Raw genomic sequence first — 22,035 nt, 5'->3', positions numbered from 1 at the left:
ATAGCTCAATGTAAATAGTTATTGCGTTCCTCTCTAGACTCCCCCCCCCCCTCCTGATCTCTACTCTAGTGCGGTGCGAGACATCAGCAGACCTGATATATATATAGGTGAGTTGTGCAGACTCCCAAACTCTATATTGTGCAGACTCCCATACTTTATATTGTACAGACTCCCATACCTCTATATTGTACAGACTCCCAAACTCTATATTGTACTGACTCCCAAACTTTATATTGAACAGACTCCCATACTCTATATTGTGCAGACATCCAAACTCTATATTGTACAGACTCCAAAACTCTATATTGAACAGACTCCCATACTCTATCTTGTGCAGACTCCCATACTCTATATTGTGCAGACTCCCATACTTTATATTGTACAGACTTCCAAACTCTATATTGTACAGACTCCTAAACTCTATATTGTACTGACTCACAAACTTTATATTGTACAGACTCCCATACTCTATATTGTGCAGACTCCCAAATGCTATATTGTGCAGACTCCCATACTCTATATTGTGCAGGCTCCTAAACTCTATATTGTGCAGGCTCCTAAAGTCTATATTGTACATACTCCCAAACTCTATATTGTACAGACTCCCAAACTCTATATTGTGCAGACTCCCAAACTCTATATTGTGCAGACTCCCAAACTCTATATTGTGCAGACTCCCAAACTCTATATTGTGCAGACTCCCAAACTCTATATTGTGCAGACTCCCAAACTCTATATTGTGCAGACTCCCAAACTCTATATTGTGCAGACTCCCAAACTCTATATTGTGCAGACTCCCAAACTCTATATTGTGCAGACTCCCAAACTTTATATTGTACAGACTCCCAAACTCTATATTGTGCAGACTCCTAAACTTTATATTGTACAGACTCCCAAACGTTATATTGTACAGACTCCCAAACTCTATATTGTACAGACTCCTAAACTCTATATTGTGCAGACTCCTATACTTTATATTGTACAGACTCCCATACTCTATATTGTGCAGACTCCCAAATGCTATATTGTGCAGACTCCTATACTTTATATTGTACAGACTCCCATACTCTATATTGTGCAGGCTCCTAAACTCTATATTGTGCAGGCTCCTAAAGTCTATATTGTGCAGGCTCCTAAAGTCTATATTGTACAGACTCCCAAACTCTATATTGTACAGACTCCCAAACTCTATATTGTGCACACTCCCAAACTCTATATTGTGCAGACTCCCAAACTCTATATTGTGCAGACTCCCAAACTCTATATTGTGCAGACTCCCAAACTCTATATTGTGCAGACTCCCAAACTTTATATTGTACAGACTCCCAAACTCTATATTGTGCAGACTCCTAAACTTTATATTGTACAGACTCCCAAACGTTATATTGTACAGACTCCCAAACTCTATATTGTACAGACTCCTAAACTCTATATTGTGCAGACTCCTATACTTTATATTGTACAGACTCCCATACTCTATATTGTGCAGACTCCCAAATGCTATATTGTGCAGACTCCTATACTTTATATTGTACAGACTCCCATACTCTATATTGTGCAGGCTCCTAAACTCTATATTGTGCAGGCTCCTAAAGTCTATATTGTACAGACTCCCAAACTCTATATTGTACAGACTCCCAAACTCTATATTGTGCACACTCCCAAACTCTATATTGTGCACACTCCCAAACTCTATATTGTGCAGACTCCCAAACTCTATATTGTGCAGACTCCCAAACTCTATATTGTGCAGACTCCTAAACTTTATATTGTACAGACTCCCAAACGTTATATTGTACAGACTCCCAAACTCTATATTGTACAGACTCCTAAACTCTATATTGTGCACACTCCCAAACTCTATATTGTGCACACTCCCAAACTCTATATTGTGCAGACTCCCAAACTCTATATTGTGCAGACTACTAAACTTTATATTGTACAGACTCCCAAACGTTATATTGTACAGACTCCCAAACTCTATATTGTACAGACTCCTAAACTCTATATTGTGCAGACTCCCAAACTCTATATTGTACAGACTCCCAAACTCTATATTGTGCAGACTCCCAAACTCTATATTGTACAGACTCCCAAACTCTATATTGTACAGACTCCCAAACTCTATATTGTGCAGACTCCTATACTCAATATTGTGCAGACTCCCATACTCTATAGTGTGCAGACTCCCATACTCTATAGTGTGCAGACTCCCATACTCTATATTGTGCAGACTCCTATACTCTATATTGTGCAGACTCCTATACTCTATAATGTGATAACATTTTCAACTATTTCATAATCAGAGCACTGAGGAATTCTGAATTGGGATTGGGGGGCTACAATAGTGAGGTGGTACATTGAGGTACTACACAGAGGTGGTACAGTAAGGTACTATAGTGAGGTGGTACAGTAAGGTACTATAGTGAGGTGGTACAGTAAGGTACTATAGTGAGGTACTACACAGAGGTGGTACAGTGAGGTACTATAGTGAGGTGGTGCAGTAAGGTACTATAGTGAGGTAGTACAGTGAGGTACTACACAGAGGTGGTACAGTAAGGTACAATTGTGAGGTGGTACAGTGAGGTACTACATAGAGGTGGTACAGTGAGGTACTATACAGAGGTGGTACAGTGAGGTACTATAGTGAGGTGGCACAGTGAGGTACTATACAGAGGTGGTACAGTGAGGTTCTATAGTGAGGTTGGCATGCAGTGAGGTAGTATAGTGAGGGGGTACAGTGAGGTACTATACAGAGGTGGTACAGTAAGGTACTATAGTGAGGTACTATACAGAGGTGGTACAGTGAGGTACTATAGTGAGGTGGTACAGTGAGGTACTATACATAGGTGGTACGGTGAGGTACTATAGTGAGGTTGGCATGCAGTGAGGTAGTATAGTGAGGTGGTACAGTAAGGTACAATAGTGAGGGGGTACAGTGAGGTACTATAGTGAGGTACTACACAGAGGTGGTACAGTAAGGTAATATAGTGAGGTGGTACAGTGAGGTACTATACAGAGGTGGTACAGTAAGGTAATATAGTGAAGTGGTACAGTGAGGTACTATAGTGAGGGGGTACAGTGAGGTACTACACAGAGGTGGTACAGTAAGGTAATATAGTGAGAAGGTACAGTGAGGAACTACACAGAGGTGGTACAGTAAGGTACTACACAGAGGTGGTACAGTAAGGTAATACAGTGAAGTGGTACAGTGAGGTACTACACAGATGTGGTACAGTAAGGTAATATAGTGAGGTGGTACAGTAAGGTAATATAGTGAGGTGGTACAGTAAGGTACTATAGTGAGGGGGTACAGTGAGGTACTATACAGAGGTGGTACAGTAAGGTACTATAGTGAGGGGGTACAGTGAGGTACTATACATAGGTGGTACAGTAAGGTAATATAGTGAGGTGGTACAGTGAAGTACTATATAGAGGTGGTACAGTGAGGTTGGCATGCAGTGAGGTACATACAAGATTGTATTAAGAAACATTGTATAGAAAACTTCAACAGTGGCTGGGAATTTAAAACACGTGTTTCTCCGATAGAGAATAAAATACGCTAAAATAAGAGATTAACAAAAAGCAACAGTGGAATAAATCGTTATAATAAGAACATGTTTCCTTTTAACACAATTATGAAAGCCCAATGCTGTTGCTCAAACATATTGCAAGCAAATAAAGCAATCTGCAATCACCTACGCCAACACGCTGCGTATTCGTAATTGTATATCTCGCCCACTTTTGACATCAAGGTTGCCTACCACACAGGGCTTTAAGTAGGTGTCTACAGTAGTGCCTAATCCATTTAGGTTCATATTTCCTAATAGTGATCTATATCTGTATGATATAGTACAGCCTTACGTTTACATCGCTGTAGCTAGCAGCACTCTAAAATATTATAGGTTAACACAGTTTCCCTTCAGGCAGTAGACTAGACTACTAATACGACTTCATGTAGGCCGGAGGCGGGACCTCCAATCTCTCTTTCCGCCGATACCGCCATCTTGCAGGTAGCCGCATGAGAGCTCGGTCTCCGTTGGTTGTGTTAAATGTAGGCGATTTCACGTGCCTATGGCGTTGTATTTGCTGGTGGGAGGGAGTAGGGTGCGATGGGACTCTGGCATTCTAGGTCAATGGAGGACCAGATATTTCTGGAGGTGGTTCCTGGCTCGCACTTGTGTGGCCCGTGCTGTCTGTGAGGCTAGCGTGTCAGTCTGAGACATTTTGTGAACTATGTTCGCTGTGGCAGAAATGTGCGATACAAGGTTATCCGTGCTTGTTGTAGAGTAGTCTGATGACCGTGTTACCCCGTTATTTGTCCTCATAGCTATGTGGCCTGGGTGAAAACTGCAATGTCTCACTTCTCTTTATAGTGCGTAATGCCTTTTGTCACAATGTAACGAGCATCCTGGATATATTACCAGTCCCATAGGGAATAAGTTACTAGTCAGATTTGTTGCTCATCTGGGACTATTGGAAATGTGTGTGTGTGTGTGTGTCAGCGTTGGATAGACATGACAAGAATTCTTCAATTCCTTTTCTAAATAGTGACAGGCTTGATTCTAAATATTACTTGCTAAACTTGCAAGTTGAGCACAATCTAACTCACATCTAGAAAATCTGTCCCTTAAAGGGACAGTATGCACCAGTTTTCATATAACTGCATGTAATACACTAATATAAAGAATATGCAGATACTGATCTAAAAATCCAATATAAACCCTTTTAAAAACTTACTATGAGGCTCCTAATTTAGCAGTTAACAAGCTTAGGCTGGGACATCCATTGAAAAGGGTTGGAAAAATCGGAATAGCAAACTCCCCACTCCATATGAAAAGACAGATTATACAAACATGAGCCGCAGGAATGTGTAGGTAATTAGATATGAATATACATCTAGAACGTTTGGGCTTAGTTAGGAATCTGAAAATTAGCACAATGTTATGGTGGGGAAAATAAGCAAAACTATACATTTTTACAAAACACTCCCAGATGGGCTGTATAAATGGATCTATTAAACATTTATTCAAAGAAAAATCTAATGTGCAATATTCCCTTGTAAGCGTGGACTGCAGTTGAAAAAACATTGCATTTACGTGCAGTGACCACTGTACATAGTTGAGGAATATAGGGCTATGGGGCAGTAATTTAAATGGACATAATAGAGCAACAATAAATGCTCTAATGTGCTGGGGCATATTATTGTTTGAGTAAAGTGGTCAAGCACATAGCTCTAGATGGTCAGTGCTGTACTGGTCTAAAGCTGAACACTGTTGCCGAGACAGTCAGGGGCAGCATGTTTATAACTGCCAATCACTGGTCCTATTAAACTCAGGATTAGTAGTTGCGTTTATGAATCGTTATCACCTAGCTTTAAGACGCTCATAAATATATATTTTTTTTATGTCTTTAAAACTCAGATTTTTGTTTAAAGACCTGCTATTAGTGTACTTATCACAGCAATATTAACACAAATGTATTTTGTTTAACAGTAAGTTGCAAAAATGACCAACACAAAAGGAAAAAGGCGTGGAACCCGTTATATGTTCTCCAGACCCTTCCGCAAACATGGTAAGTAAATATGTGGTTGCTTTGCTAAATCTTAACTGATAGTTTAAAATGTTTTGCAAGAATATCTGAAGTATACGGATTATCCATAGTTTTGAGGCTTATCAGACACTTAGTATAGTCTTTCTGTATTTTGTACTTCGTTGAAGCTGTTACATGCTGCCCTCCTCTGGTTTTAAGATATTCCTCTTCTGTTTAGCCTAATACACAACAGTAAATGCTACATATAATGTATTCAAAGCAAGGCTAGCCTTTTTTTTTTTTTATAGTTTAAATATTGCCAAAATAAGTGTAAAGTTTTTGTTTCTATAAAGTAATGGGCTCTTCCGTGTTGAAACCTACAATTAAAGGGCTCAATCACAATCTTTAGAAAAACCTTAACATTTTTCTTCAGAAAACTGGCCTTAAAGTCTATGGCAATTTTTGTAGTTGTCATTTGAAAAGTTGTTATAAAGGATTGTGATTAACCCCATAGTTTGCAAACATTTGCTAGTGTGTGTTCTTTTAAAGGGACATAAACCCCAAAATGTATCTTCCATGATTCAGAGAACATACAATTTTAAACTTTCCAAAGCACTTCTATTATCAAATTGTCTGTTTTCTTATCCTTTGTTGAAAAGCACTTGTCTGCAGCCCCATATGGCAGCAGTTTTGTAACAATGCTATACATAATCAAGAACACTAGTACCTGTCATGTAGTTCCCCAGACATCTGCACTCTACCTATCTAGATATTTCTTCAACAAAGAATAACATCAGAACGAAGCCAATTTTGATAATAGAAGTCAATTGGGAACTGGTTTAAAAATGTTATCTGAATCGTGAGATACATTTTGGGTTCCATGTTACTTTTAATATTGCCTCCACAGTCTTCAATTTCACTTTCTTTCCATCAGTGTCATCAACAGAATAGACTGGAAAAGAGAAACCTAGGTTCAACATGGCGGCTCCCTTTGCTTTATGGAAACTGTGGAATTTGAAAGCCCACAACTTTACCTGCTTATGAATAAAGGGACATGAAACACAATTTATTTTGTGATTCAGAGCTCAATTAAACAACTTCACAATTTACTTCTATTATCACACTTGCTTCATTATCTTTGTATCCTTTGTTGAAGGAGCAGCAGTTCACTGCTGGGGGCTAACGTAACACATCTGGTTAGCCAGTGCTATGCATTGCTGAACCTGCCTAGGTATGATTTCAACAAGGAATACCTAGAGAACAAAGCAAATTAGGTAATAGAAGTTGATTAAAATTGCATGTCCTGGCAAACTCTGAATCATAAGTTTAATGTTTACTTTACTGTCCATTTACACCTTTTTATATTGTAATTTTGAATTGTTTATGCTTTAAACTTACTGCAAGTATTTTAAAAAGTACCTTTATAAAGATTGCGGAATGTCAGTTTTTGTTCCTTATTGATTTTTTTTTTATGTTATTGCAGGTGTTGTTCCTCTTTCCACATACATGCGCACCTATAAGAAGGGCGACATTGTAGACATCAAGGTAATGAGAGATTATAGGAATTATGTCAATTGTTGTAAGATCAAGTTCTGTATTCATGCAATGCTCTGTGATGATCTTTCTCCATGCTATGTACTTTAAAAGTAAATATGAGTTTGGTTTTCACCGGTTCTGAGAGCATCTGTTTGAAATAGCAGTAAAGGATACATGGTTAACTGGGAGTATCGATATGGCAGTAGTTTAGTATAAACTTGCACATAGTTTGTTGTATGGTCTTAATTTAGTAGTTGCTTAATTATATTCATACATAATTAACAAAGGCATATTCATTTAATTGTAAAGAAACCATACGTTAAACAGCACTTATTTTAAATGGATTAAATCTAATTCAAGTGGCATCTGTAAGGCTCTCAAGGCCTAGATTTTATAGGGTCACTAAATATGTAAGTATAGTATTGAGGTGTATCCCCCTCCCTCTAGCCATGGGTGCTGCCATGTTTAAATCTAGCGGTTATTGCATCCCATAGCTGACTTGCTTGGAGGAGAGTTGCTGCACATGCAAATTCCTGCAGTGTAGTCTAGGTTCTAAACCTATAATTAAATGGAGTTATATGCTATTTAGTGTTGAATGACCTTTTTTAAAGGAGCAGTAAACTCTTATTTGGTAATGAAAAGGGAGATGGGCATTGTAATCATCGGATGCGAAATGCTGCTGGGGCTGTCATGATACATATCTGCTGGTAGCAGTTGGAGGGAGTGGATGATCTGAAATGACTACAAATAACCAATGGCAAGTGCTAGACTTCTGCCTTCAGGTATACTTGCCTGTGCATATCTAAATCCCCAGGATATGTCTGCTTATGTGCACATGTTTAGTACGTTTTTACTGCCAGTAAGTCAAATATCATCAAAACGCAATCTTATACAGCCACAAACGGTTAAAAATATTGCATGGTGTATAATTGTAGGACTGAGTTATGCTCACAAGACTAGGACACCCTACTCTTCCACTCATTGATACATCATATTTATACTTCACGTATATATCCTTCAATAAATGAGTAGCAAATAACTTTTTTTATTTTTTTTATTCTCTTTGGTAGGGTACAGGTACAATTCAAAAAGGTATGCCCCACAAGTGCTACCATGGCAAGACTGGTCGGATTTATAATGTAACTCAGCATGCAGTTGGTATCATTGTGAATAAGCAAATCAAGTAAGTTGTGGCAGATAATTTTTCAGTGCCTTATAAAAGCCCCTTCACTTTACCATGTAGATTTGCTCAAGTCTATTTTGGTCATTCAAGGGGGCAATAGTAAATAACCTCATAAAACCCAAGCAAATGCTCTGTATTTGTCTTGTGTCCTGTCTGAGGGAACACTTAAGTGAATATAATCTTTTGCAGTTGGTTAAGGATTGGAGACATTAGCAGTAATATAGCAAAAAATGCATTCATGCCAAACACTGAAATGGGATATTGTAGGTTTAGTAAAATATATAGGAAAACTTTGTTCTGACCCCACTCCTCCCGCTACACACCTGTGGAACTTCTTGTTAGGAGTAATTTTATTTATCCCTGCAATTTATATTCATTACTTAACCAGATAAATTATAGGTAAGTCTTAATATTAGATTGTAGTGAGTAATAAGGGTTTATCCCAGCCCTTTGCGCTCATATTAAAGTTTTAAAGTAAACTCGTTCGCTTGAGTGCAATTTATTTTAATGCGTGTCAGGATAGCTTGAATTCAGAGGTCTGATCAACTTTTACATTTGGCTAAAAAGTTGCACAACCAACATTAAATACATGTAAATGTACAGTAACACCAATAAAAATGCATTCAAAAGTTACAAGGGGTCAGATATGAGGTCTCGGGTGTTAGGAGAGAGATGCGATATTCCAAGTTGGGCTTTGTGTGTCGGGTTAGCGCTTGTGCCAGAACTTTATTTCAAATTATAATACACACACTACGTGATATGCGCACAAAGCTTACTTGTAGTGGAGTTAGCACAGGAGGAATAAATTGTGCTCCACTTGTACTCTAACCCTATATAGGGTTAGTATTTGGTACTATATAATCTTTATACAGCTGTCGACAATGGGCCCTGAAAATAAATCATTCTGTCCTCCTGATATGTTTAAGGGTAAGCTTTTTGTGTTCCTTGAAAAGGGCATAGTTCTATAATATGGTGCACATCATATTGAATTTGTTTAACCTCTTTTTAAAGGAATATACTGTCCTGTATTCAGCTTACATTTAACATATCAATGACAAGATATTGGTCTGTTTTATTCGCTACAGTGAGAATTGATGACAGTTCATTTTATCTAAATCGGTTGGGCAAACTAAATTGACTCAACATTAGGATAGGGTAGATCATTTGCCTTTGTAGGGTGATAGTGTCCAAAAATGTTTGTAACCAGCTTTGTGCTACTGTTTTAGAGGCAAGATTTTGGCCAAGAGAATCAATGTCCGTGTTGAGCATATTCGCCATTCAAAGAGCAGAGACAGCTTCCTGCAGCGTGTGAAGGAGAATGAGAGAAAGAAACTGGAAGCCAAAGAGAAGGGAACTTGGGTTGAGTTGAAACGTCAGGTAAGTTGTGCTTTCAGTCATTTTTTTGTGAAACCTGTGTTTTTTTTTTTTTTTTTTTTAATGCTCAATGATGCTAACTCTCCGAACTATTTACTTTTTAAGTAAAAATGATTTCAATTTCACCGGTACTGAGAGCGTTAAGAATTGTTGATAAAGTAATCTTAACTTTGATTTCTAGTGTTCATTAATTTTTTTATTTTTTTTTTTCTGACAGCCTGCCCAACCCAGAGCGGCACACTTTGTGCGAACCAATGGCAAAGAACCTGAGCTCCTTGAACCAATTCCATATGAGTTCATGGCATAGTTTATTGCAATTAAAGACTTTGTTTTGGAATCATATCATTGCTTGTCTTTATTTTCCTGTTTAATAAAAAAGGGGCCTAGGATACTTGTATACAAAGTTCTACAAATCTGGCTGTAGGTGTCTTTTTCTCTAGTGCTAAGGTAACATTTTTATTTTACATACTTTAGCTTCCACATGTTTTAGTACAGTCGCTCAAGTCATCAGTTATGTGTACACATTTTGAAACCACTTGTTTAACCCCTTAAAGGGACATGACATTTTAAGCAACTTTCTAATTTACTTTTATTATCAAATTGTCTTCCTTCTCTTGGTATGTTTATTTGAAAAGCAAGAATGTAAGTTAAAATGCCGGCCCATTTTTGGTGAACAACCTCGGTTGTCCTTGCTGATTGGACAGCACCAATAAACTAGTGCTGTCCATGGTCTGAACCAACAATTTGCTGGCTCCTTAGCTTAGATGCCTTTTTCAAATAAAGATAGCAAGAGAACGAAGAAAAATTGATAATAAAAGTAAATTAGAAAGTTGCTTAAAATTGCATTCTCTATCTGAATCATGAGAGAAAAATTTGGGTTCAGTATCCCTTTAAGGACAAGGCCATTATTCAATTTCTTTCCCTTAATGACCAGGGATATTTTTACATTTCTGCTGTGTTTGTGTATAGCTGTAATTTTCCTCTTACTCATTTACTGTACCCACACATATTATATACTGTTTTTCTCGCCACTAAATGGACTTTCTAAAGATACCATTATTTTCATCATATCTTATAATTTACTATTAACAATATTATAAAATATGAGGAAAAATGGAAAAAAAACCCACTCTTTGACGCCCAAAATCTGTTACACGTCTACAACCACCAAAAAACACCCATGCTAAATAGTTTCTAAATTTTGTCCTGAGTTTAGAAATACCCAATGTTTACATGTTCTTTGCTTTTTTTTTTTTTCCTCCAAGTTATAGGGCAATAAATACAAGTAGCACTTTTCTATTTCCAAACCACTTTTTTTTTTTTTTTTTTTTTCTTCAAAATGAGCGCTAGTTACATTGAAACCCTGATATCTGTCATGAATACCTGAATATCCCTTGACGTGTATTTTTCTTTTTTTTTTGAAGACATCCCAAAGTATTGATCTAGGCCCATTTTGGTATATTTCATGCCACCATTTCACCGCCAAATACGATGAAATAAAAAAATTGTTCACTTTTTCACAATTTTTTTTCACAAACTTTAGGTTTCTTACAAATTATTTACAAACAACTTGTGCAATTATGGCACAAATGGTTGTAAATGCTTCTCTGGGATCCCCTTTGTTCAGAAATAGCAGATAGATAGATATAGATATATATAGATATAGATATATATATAGATATATATATATATATATATATATATATAGATATATATATAGATATATAGATATAGATATATAGATATAGATATATATATATATATATAGATATATAGAGATATATATATATATATATATATATATATATATATATATATATATATATGTATGCGCTTTGGCATTGCTTTTTGGTAATTAGAAGGCTGCTAAATGCCACTGCGCACCACATGTGTATTATGCCCAGCAGTGAAGGGGTTAATTAGGGAGCTTGTACAGTTAATTTTAGCTTTAGTGTAGTTGACAACCCAAAGTATTGATCTAGGTCCATTTTGTTATATGCCACCATTTCACCGCCATATGCGATCAAATTAAAAAAAAAAAAAAAACCCTTACATTTTTCACAATTTCAGGTTTCTCACTGAAATTATTTACAAACAGCTTGTGCAATTATGGCACAAATGGTTGTAAATGCTTCTATGGGATCCCCTTTGTTCAGAAATAGCAGACATATATGGCTTTGGCGATGCTTTTTTGGTAATTAGAAGGCTGCTAAATGCCGCTGCACATGACACATGTATTATGTCTAGCAGTGAAGGGGTTACTTTTAGCTTTAGTGTATAGATCAGCCTCCCACCTGACACATCAGACCCCCGATTCCTCCCAAACAGCTCTCTTCCCTCCCCCGCCATCTTAAGTACTGGCAGAAAGTCTGCCAGTACTAAAATAAAAGGTATCTTCATTATTTTTTTTTTTAGCATATTTACATATGCTGCTGTGTAGGATCCCCCTAAACCTCCCTGATCGCCGCCCCAAACAGCTCTCTAACCCTCCTCCACATTATTGGGATCCATCTTGGGTACTGGCAGCTGTCTGCCAGTACCCAGTTTACAAAAAATAATTTTTTTTAATTTTCCCCCCCACTTTTCTGTAGTGTAGCTTCCCCCCCCCCCTCCCAGATCACTTTGATTATGAATATTAAAATTTTTATTCCCCCTCTCTCGCACTAAATTGAAACAAATTGTTCCATAGTGTAATGGTTCCCACCCGTGCTCGTGCGTGCCCACCAGCTACCCCGCCCACCTCTGAACACACAGCAAGCCTTCGATGGCCGCCCCGTCGGCTCCCACCCCCCAACAATTGCGGCCATCGATATCCGGTGCAGAGAAGGCCACAGAGTGGCTCTGTCTGCATCGGATGGGGAAAAACTGTTATTGCAGGATGCCTTGATATCGAGGCATCACTACAATAACCGGAAAGGATCGCTTCCAGCCGCTTTAATCCCCAACGTTGTACAGGGTACGTCGCTGGTCTTTAGAGACCAGTTTGTGCAAGACGTACCCTGTACAATGTATGTCGTTAAGGGGTTAATATGTAAAAGAGAATGGAAAACCGCATCCCTTTTTTTTAAATGGACATTTAACACTAAAAATTGCTAGAATGTTTCAAAATAGCAGATTTTAGCAGGCAGATACATTTTTAATAAAAATTGTATGGGAAAGTTCCTTTAAAGCAAAGGTTGCCATGAGTCCAATTAGGCACAGCTATAAATGGATCACTAGAGCATGTAACCAATGACTGGAACAAAGCAGTGTTAAAACTGGACTTTGCATTTTATACAGTATTTGAAAACCCAATGATTTCAGAGTTAAAAATAATTCTACACATTTTTATAGTGCAATCTCAAGATGTTAAAGTGATGGTAAATTCATACCAACTGCTTAACATATTTTAAAAGCTCATCATTTTTTAATTTTTTTTTTAATTAATATATTATACATAGCCAAAAAATAAAACGGTAGTCCTAAATCAAAACATTTGTCGTCGCGCAGGACGGATAAGTATTTGTACCTTCCTGGTATCGGTGCAAACAAAAAGAAAATACAACAAGTTGGTTCGAGATACCATAACCATACAGTAAATAAGATAGATGCAGAACAGTTGAATATGTTTCCGTCCTGAGAAAAAAAAAAAGAATCTCAGATAATTTAAATGGCTATTTTTCTTATAAACCTAAAATTAAGACTAAAGGGGAAAGAGGCGGCCCCAGGATCCGCAAGGATCTAACGTGTAATCAAGGACTCCTAACTTTGAATCTTAAAGAATATCTCTATAGTTTCTGATCCAAGAACAAGGGGAAACCTGTAGCAAGACTAATTCAGCGAAGCTGATGGATGAAACAAATGGAGACAGAATCTGCCGCTGTATTTGAATTGGGTATGTCTTAATGGTAGGTGCCCACTCTACCAAAAATGTATTTTCTCTGACGCCTGAGATAAATGAAAGGATTCATATACTGTATAATTTGACTTTGTATTCCCTTAAGAATTAACCCCAGGCTAGGAGGGTGCTTAGCTATCCAATATTTAAAGATATTTTATCTTACTATTAATATTATAGTATTTAAAATTATTATTTTCGAATCTGTTCTAGGGTTGAGTACTAAACATACTATGTCTTCCAGAGAGAATGAGTAAGCCCCATCATAAACTCTATTAAACCAATATTGAATTTTCTGCCAGAGTTGATTTATTTTGGGTCAGGACCATAACATATGGATAAGATCAGCTTTGCCATATGAGCACCGGGCACAATCAGCCACCTTGTTAGGATAAAATGTAGATAACCTATGGGGGGGGAGAATAGGTAAAAGTTATTTATTAATTTGAGATTCTTTCCAACTTACCGAAACGGGGTATTTGGCCACCATCGCAAGACTATGGGAGATCTTTTCCTGATCAATTGTAGGGATATGAGGTAGCCATAAAATAACTAATTTTTCGCCAGCCAGTATGCCCTGTTTAGTGAGCAGAATATCATAGATAAGAGAAATTGATACATCCCCTGCTATACATTTCTGTATGCAGCTCTTGACCTCGGACCACTCAGCCCTAATTAAAGAGTACCAACTTTGAGAGCAAACATAATGACGAATTTGAAAGTACGCAAAGCGATTTCCCCCATGGAGAGAAAATTGTTGGGAGATCATTTCCCAGGGTAGAATCTGGTGTTGATCATTCAATAACTGATGGATATCCTTGAGACCTTTGTCCTACCACTCTTAAAATACTTTTTGATCTGTTCCTGGAATAAAAAGAGGATTACCCCTAATGGGCAGGAAGTCGGAGAAAAGAGGATCAATTCCTAAAATATGACATTTTTGCCATATTTGGATAATATTTTTAAACGACTGTAGAATGGATACTTTCAAAGGGAGTTTATGCAGAGGGCAATGTAGAAGTGCTTTCAGAGACCATGGAACAATCAAATGAGATTCAATAGTTCTTATCCTAACTAGCATGTCAATATGCTTTTTTAATATTAACCCCTTAAGGACCAGGGACGTACCCTGTATGTCACTGTCCTTTTTTTGGGACTTGATTGTTTTATAGCGTGGTCTTGCCACCAGCGTTGAGACTGCTCTATTCCACAAAGCCTGCTGGAGGGAGGGCATTAATAGCGTGTTCATGCTAGACTTGTGCTATTATGTCTGGAAAAATCCCTTAATGACCAGTGACATACAGGGTACATTGTGGTCATTAAGGGGTTAAAATCAGTTTACTTAACTTCAATTTTATTACGGTAATGTTAGTTTTATATTCAGCCTCTCTAGAAAATTTTCTAAGCTACTTCTTTGACATACGTTTTAGTCAATCATCGGCTCACCATGTGCCCCATGTTAAAAAGTACCTGCACGCTCTGAACTCACTTAATGCGATGCAATGCGCAACTTGCGCTACCTGTGCTTTTGAAATAGAGAATCCTCAGCTCTAGGATTCTCTTTCAAATGCTCAAGTAGCGTAAGTTGCGCATTGCATCACAATTACCGAGTTCAGAGCACGGGAGCGTGCAGGTACTTTTTAACATGGGGCACATAGTGAGCCGATTGGCTAAAAGGTATGTCAATCAAAGCAGTAGCTTAGAAAATTTTTGAGGCTGAATATAAAACTAACGTTACCGTAATAAAATTGAAGTTATTCAGTAAACTAATTTTAATATTAAAAAAGCATATCGATATGCTAGTTAGGATAAGAGTTTTTAAAATATGTTGAGCAGTTATGAATTTACCATCACTTTAAAGGGGCACTAAACCCAAAATGTTTCTATCATGATTCAGGTAGAGAATACTAATTTACTTCTACTTTCTAATTTTCTTTAGTTATCCTTTGTTGAAGAAATTACAATGCACATGGGTGAGTCAATCACATGAGGCATCCATGTGCAGCCACCAATAAGCAGCTGAGCCTATCTAGATATGATTTTCAGCAAGGGATATCATAAGAATGAAGCAAATTAGTTACTAGAAGTCAATTAGAAAGTTGTTTAAAATTGCATGTTCTATCTGAATCATGACAGAAAAAATTGGGTTTCATGTCCCTTTAAATTTCTGGGAAATATGTAATCTATTATTGACGGTTTTGGGTAGCTACATACAAACAGGGATCAAATATAACATTTTATATCTGCATCATTTTGGAAACTACCATGATTTAGGTTAAAGGAACATGGAATCCAAACATTTTCATGAAACAGATAAAAACCAAAGGGGGGGGGGGGAGACTTGTATTTAAACTTTACTTTGTTCTCATGATTTTCTTTGAAGAAAATAACTAGGTAGTGTGCACGTGTCTAGAGAACTATATGGAAATAGTTTTGCAAGAATGCTTTTAAGCATTTTAAGGCAGCAGTGTTTGCACACTGTAAAAAGGTTAAAAGCATTCATGACAATTGCCATATAGTCTAGACACCTGCCTGCTTCTGAACGTGCCTGCTTGTCAAAGGATACCTAGAGTCAATTTGGGGACAGAAGTAAACTTTTTCTCATTAGTTAGGAAACTGATTACTGCTTGCCAGCATTGTTGCCCCTAAGAAATCTATATATTTTCTCCTATACAGCTTTGATAAATATATTTGTAATAGGCTGAGACTGGGAGGGGGTTGGTAATGCAAATATTTGTAAAATGACAGCTGATCATTCTTAGTGATTAACTTCCCCCTTGTATTGACAGATCTGGAATGTTAGCAATATTTTACATGAAGGTTAATTAGTTGTAATGAAAATGTGCTTTAACCCACTTCAAAAAAAATTTGAGCTAATGATTTGGATTGTTACCCAATCGGTGCTCTAGCTATGTGTGTGAGCTAGAGCGCCATTTGAAGAATGGTTCAAATTGTTACTGTACTGGGTAAATGTGTGTGTATACAGTGTTAAGAAAAAATGGTCAGTGGATGATTACAATTTGGGCACACAGGCTTTAATTTTTTATTCTATATAACCAGCGTCCACTGCACAATCGCACTGCCCTCTAAGATCAATATATGGGACAGTGTACTATAAAATAGTTTTGCCCTTAATGTGTTTCCAATAACTTGTCCTAGCAGCTGCAGAGTATAAAATGTATCTGTTATTGCTTCTTTAGGTTTATTTTTGTGTATGTGTTAGCTGGGTTTTTTTTTGTTTTTTAACCCACAACCTGTATATCAAACCCCAATACTTAGAACAATTGAAAATTAGCATTGTATTGCTGATCTCTCCTATCTACTACTGGGAGTGTAAATTTTCTATCTGTTTACACAGCTTTTCTATAGCCTTTTCTTAAAGGGACATTATACACTAGATTTTTCTTTGCATAAATGTTTTGTAGCTCCATTTATATAGCCCATACAGGTTTGTTTGTTTTTTAAATGTAGTTTTGCTTAATTTTAGATAAGATTGCACTAATTTTCAGACTCCTAACCAAGCCCCAAAGTTTTTGGAGAATACTGATGTATACTACTCCAGTTTGCTCCTTTTTGTATAGAGTCTCTTCCCCAGACGCAGAACTTTTTTTTTTTTCTTCTTTCTGCGATAAGATTTTTTTTTTGTGAGAAATTTTCTGAAGGTCATTTAATACAATTCAATTTTAAATTAGGAAGTTACACTAAAGCACCAGTTCAATTGTAATTTTAGTTAACTGGAGAATAAATCAATATTTAAAGGTTTATAATATAGTGCAGTAGTTGAAAATTGCATTGCAAATTAGGTGCATTGCTCATACGAACATCTTACATTCAGAAAAAACAGCTTTGCAGACTGTGAAATGTTAGGGGACGGGCTTGAAGCAATCTCTGAGAGACTGTCAGTCAATGCCCTACTGCTTGGCAGCGCTACTAAATATTTGACTGTTCACTTCAAACAGCACTTTGCTCTGTATGAACTGTGGTAAGGAAAACTTACACAGTGCAGCCAGAGAACAGCTCTGTTGTGTGGAGCAGCGATGAAAAGTTAAATGAACAGTTCCTGCATGTGTCCTGTTCTTTCTGCAGACCTGCATTTTCTGCGATGACATCTCAGATCACTATGTTCTGCATTGGGGGTCTCTTCATATGTAGAGGAAGGTGGGGGGTGTCTGATTTTCCCACTTGCAGTTGGTGTTCCAGTAACCTTTTAAACAGAGCTAAACTGGGAGCCAAGTTTTTAAATGGTTTTATGCTGGATTTTTAGATTAATATCTGTGTATATTATCCTTTATAGCAGTGTATTACATGCAGTTGTATGAAAATTGGTGTATACCTTTAAGTTTAGTAACTTTCAGTATAGATATGGATACCAAAGAAAAAAAAATCAGTGCTGGATACTGGGAGATTTCCCAGTGGGCCTCTGGTGCCACAAGGAAGAGCGTGCATAGGGAGGTCACGTAGTGAGCCTTGTGCACAGGCATAGCTCATCTATTCAAGGCCATTCTGCTCCTTGTGGGGTGGGCAGATCAGTGGCCCCTTAGAATGCTTGGCAGGCAAGATAAAGGACTGGGTACCAATACTGGTTTATTTTCCAGTCCTGCCATGGGCAAAATCAGCTATTTCAAATGATTTATAAAGGTAAAGGAGCTATTTTTGTAAACAAATGAATACATTCCAGCAGGAAAAATGGATGATTGGGAGTAAATTAAAGAGGGTGGGGTTTACGGTAAACTGTTCTTTCTTTCCTGACATATGGTGAGTCCACAGCAACATCAATTACTGTTGGGAATATCACTCCTGGACAGCAGGAGGAGGCAAAGAGCACCACAGCAAAGCTGTTAAATATAATTTCCCTTCCCACAACCCTCAGTCATTCTCTTTGCCTGCGGAGCAAGGAGGAGGTGAAGTTTTTGGTGTCTGAAGTAAATGGATTTATTTCAATCAAGATTGTTATTTTGAATGTCAGAGTAGGATTGCTCTGATCTTTCCTCTCAAGATTGGGTCTAGCTGTACTCCACGTTAGTCTCCAGTAGGGCAGCTTTGGCTTTTAAGCAGTTAGGGACTTGTGAAATGGACTTCGCTGCGTTTTCCTAACATGTTGCTGCCTTGGTCTCTGTGAGGAGTGGCTTCCTCTCATGCCGGTTGAGCTGTCCTTCCGTAAAGCTGGATGAGCAGGTAAGTGCCTTTTGTCTTCTAGGGCTAGGAGGCTGGCACTGAAGGGGTTAAGAACCTGCAGTTACTTTAGGACACAATCCTTTATGGGGAAGGCTTTATGGCAGAGAGCAGGCACTATTTAGCATGTGATATGGAGACGGGTCTAATCTCCTTCAGGACAGGAGTTAATCCTCAATTGGGGATAGTTTTTCTATCAGGGTTCTGACTTATTACACTAAAGCCTTAGCAAGGGCTCTGTTTATGAATTGCGCCTGTGTGTTACCAGGGTAGTAAGCGTGACTGTCGACAAAAGGCTTTATGGTATAAGTTAACTTAAGACTTGCTGTATGAGAACTTAGTTATTTAGAAGAGCGCACTTTTGTTTTTTTCTTATGGGGCTGATACACCTTTTTTCATTCCGCTATTTATAAACAGCAGAGCGGTACCGTTATCACTATTTCTTACTGTAGTATGTTATTCTCCTTTGGTGTCGGTAGATAGACCTTGGGGATACACAATTTGATGTTTTTCAAACTTTATTTGTCTGTAAGCGCAATGTAGCGTGTCTCATTTCCTACGATGTTTGGCTACGCCTCCTTAGTGAAGAGAGGCGCCATTTTAAGGAATTGCTAAATCTGCAGAGGAACACCACCTCGTTCTCTAGACTGAGAGCAGGACGGCATTCCTTTTCTGCTGTGGGATGTTAGAGGCATAATCCCTCTGTCTCCCCCTTTTGTTGGTATTCCGGTTCTATAACAAAGTGCATTATGTTTTTAGTACGGTTCAGCCTACATAGGGAGGCTGTCCTGAGATTTAGTTGCTGAAAAATTTCTGTAGATGCAGTATTGGATAGCAGAGTGCATAGTATATAAACCTTTAAGGTTTTTATAAATAAGCATTTTTTAGTCCTTTTATACACAATGTGTGTTTTGGGGCATATGTTCTGGTATGGAACTAGGAATACCTTTGTTGGCTCTTGAGGAACAAATTGTTTTTTTTTTTTTTCTTTTCAGAACATTCTTTTCCTCATGTTTAGTACAATTCTTTTAATAAAAAAGTTTTCTTTTTGTTTGAGCCTCATGTTTTTAGGACAAATTTTGACTGTCTATTTTTTCTGTGCTGCTTTTTTTAGCCAAAGCTATTGTATGCACAGATAGGTGTTGCCCTCATGTCTCACAGGATAATGCTTTTCAGAGAATGCCACAGCTTTCTCCTTTAAAGTCCCAAGCCTCTATGTCGTCACATGCAGTGTCCTGCGGTCCCCCTCAATCTCCTGGAGGAGTATTTTTGCCTGCAGATTTTGCAGCTCGGGTATCTTCTGCGGTATCCGTTTTTTTCCTTTCTTACAGGGAAACGCAAGAGGACATTTTGAAGATTCAGATTGTAAGGTTTCTGCTACACAGGTCGCTCTCTCGCTTTTCCTGGTGTGGAGGATTCGCCGGTAGTTTCTGAGGGTTAAATCTCAGTTTGGATAGTATAATTCCTTCATCTGATGCTGAAGTTACCTCCTTCAGATGTATGGACACCGTGTATTGTTCAGGAGGTTTTGGTTACTTGGACGACATAGATATCCCTGTTGTCAACCATTGAAAGTTTTGTGAACTTTATCATTTCCATGATGTTCCTTCCTATGAGGAAGTGTTCCTAGAAGTGCTTTGGATTTTTTCACAGGAATAGGAGAAGCTAGGGATACCTTTTCTCCCTGTCTACCTTCCTTTAAAGGATTTTCCTGTCGCTGACTCCATTGAGATGTGCGGTGCCCTAAGTAGAAGAGGCTTTTCTACTATGGCTCAGAGAACTTCGATCCCTATGGAGGGGTAGCTGTTCTGTTTCGGATCCATGGATAGGAGTTGAAGGTTTCGTTGTTCATTTAGAGCAACGCCTTGTCTTTATAGACTTGCTGTACTAGCCTGCTGGGCATTGTGGCTGTTTAGCTGAGAAGCCTAAATGTGGCTTAGTGGTACAGCCTAGGCTTTATAGTTCTGCAGTGGCAGAGTCAATATTGGTTTCCTCCAAATCCACACTTCTGACATTTCCTTTTCAAGGATGAGTCCTTGTTTGGACATGGTCTGGCAGTATTATCCTCTGACTTTGCGGGTGAAAAGAGTTTTTCTATCACTCGTCAAGAGAGTGAGACTAAAGGAAAGTTTTCCTCTTTCTGCAGGGTCAGTCATGTCTTTTGGACCAATCTCAGATTTTGAAATTACTTCAAAAAGATAGTCATCTATATGGTTGTATATTGCAAATCTTAGATTAGACACAAGAAGCATATGCCAACATACATGTTATCTATAGAAATCCCTTTGAAACTCACTAAAGAAAGAAATATGGTAATTAGCACAGACCTGTTAATTTCCCCTGAACCAACTAAATACACATAGGACATTCAAATTACCTACAGACATGAGAAAACTGAATCTCAGATCAATAAATGATATATATATAATCTTCATGTAGTAAAGATACTCAAATGAATATGTGTATATATATATATATATATATATATATATTCAGACATCATATTAAATATGAATATAAAGATCTGGGAGATTATCTAGGCCTAGAAAGTTGAAAACCTGAAAATGAATGTCTTTAAGTCTGTTGCTCCCCCTTGGAGCCTTAACATTGTTCTTAACGTTTTGTGGCAGGCTCTGTTTGAGCCTTAGCCTTCCAAGATTACACATAATATCTATGGAATGTAATCTCTTCTGCTCAGAGAGTCTCTGAACTCTCAGCTTGGCAGTGTGATTCACCTTATCTTTCTTGCCGATAAGGCGTTTCTTTGTACTACGTTAGGATTTCTTCCTAAGTTGTTTTGGAAAGGAATATTATTCAGGAAATTGTTGTTCCTTTTCTATGTCCTAATTCTTAACATAAGGAACGTTGGTAGCACAACTTGGATGTTGTGCGTGCTCTTAATTTCTATCTACAGGCGACTAAGGATTTTCGACAGTCTTCTGTTTTTCTCTGGGAATCGTAAAGGTCAGAAAGCTACAGCTATTTTCCCTTTGGTTGAGAAGTATAATTCGTTTGGTTATGAGACTGCTGGACAGCAGCCTCTTGAGAGAATTATAGCTCTTTCCACTAGGGCTGTGTTTGCTTCTTGGGCTTTCAAGAATGAAGAGTCTGTGGAACAGATTTGCAAGGCTGCAACTTGAGCGCCTCTGCTTAATTTTTCAAAATTTGATATTTTGGTCTCGGCTGAGGCTTCTTTTGGAAGAAAGGTTCTTCAAACGGTGGGTGGTGCCTTCTGTTTAGGTTACCTGTCTTGTCCCTCCCTAATCATCTGTGTACTTTAGCTTGGGTATTGATTCCCAACAGTAATTGTTGATGTAGACTCACCATATCTTAGGAAAGAAAACAAAATTTATGCTTACAT

At 37.8% G+C, this 22,035-nt stretch overlaps 1 protein-coding gene and 1 non-coding gene across 3 annotated transcripts; both read left to right on the top strand.

Moving 5' to 3' along the window:
- Window positions 1–3,959: 3,959 nt before the first annotated feature.
- On the top strand, window positions 3,960–9,967 carry RPL21 (ribosomal protein L21). Of its 2 annotated transcripts, none has more exons than XM_053708493.1 (6): window positions 3,960–4,013; window positions 5,496–5,574; window positions 7,016–7,077; window positions 8,139–8,251; window positions 9,478–9,628; window positions 9,843–9,967. In XM_053708493.1, exons 2-6 carry the CDS (start codon window positions 5,508–5,510, stop codon window positions 9,930–9,932), a joined length of 483 nt encoding a protein of 160 aa, XP_053564468.1. In that variant the 5' UTR covers window positions 3,960–4,013; window positions 5,496–5,507; the 3' UTR covers window positions 9,933–9,967. The 2 variants fall into 2 exon arrangements, with proteins under 2 accessions (XP_053564468.1, XP_053564469.1); XM_053708494.1 differs by lacking the exon at window positions 3,960–4,013 and adding an exon at window positions 4,030–4,054.
- On the top strand, window positions 8,286–8,418 carry LOC128654785 (small nucleolar RNA SNORA27). The gene has a single exon (XR_008401510.1). It is a non-coding gene; the product is annotated as a small nucleolar RNA SNORA27 (small nucleolar RNA).
- Window positions 9,968–22,035: the final 12,068 nt, after the last annotated feature.

This window comes from Bombina bombina, chromosome 3 (assembly GCF_027579735.1).
Source record: "Bombina bombina isolate aBomBom1 chromosome 3, aBomBom1.pri, whole genome shotgun sequence".
Lineage (NCBI taxonomy): Eukaryota > Metazoa > Chordata > Amphibia > Anura > Bombinatoridae > Bombina > Bombina bombina.
This window is presented reverse-complemented; position numbering and strand designations above follow the sequence as displayed.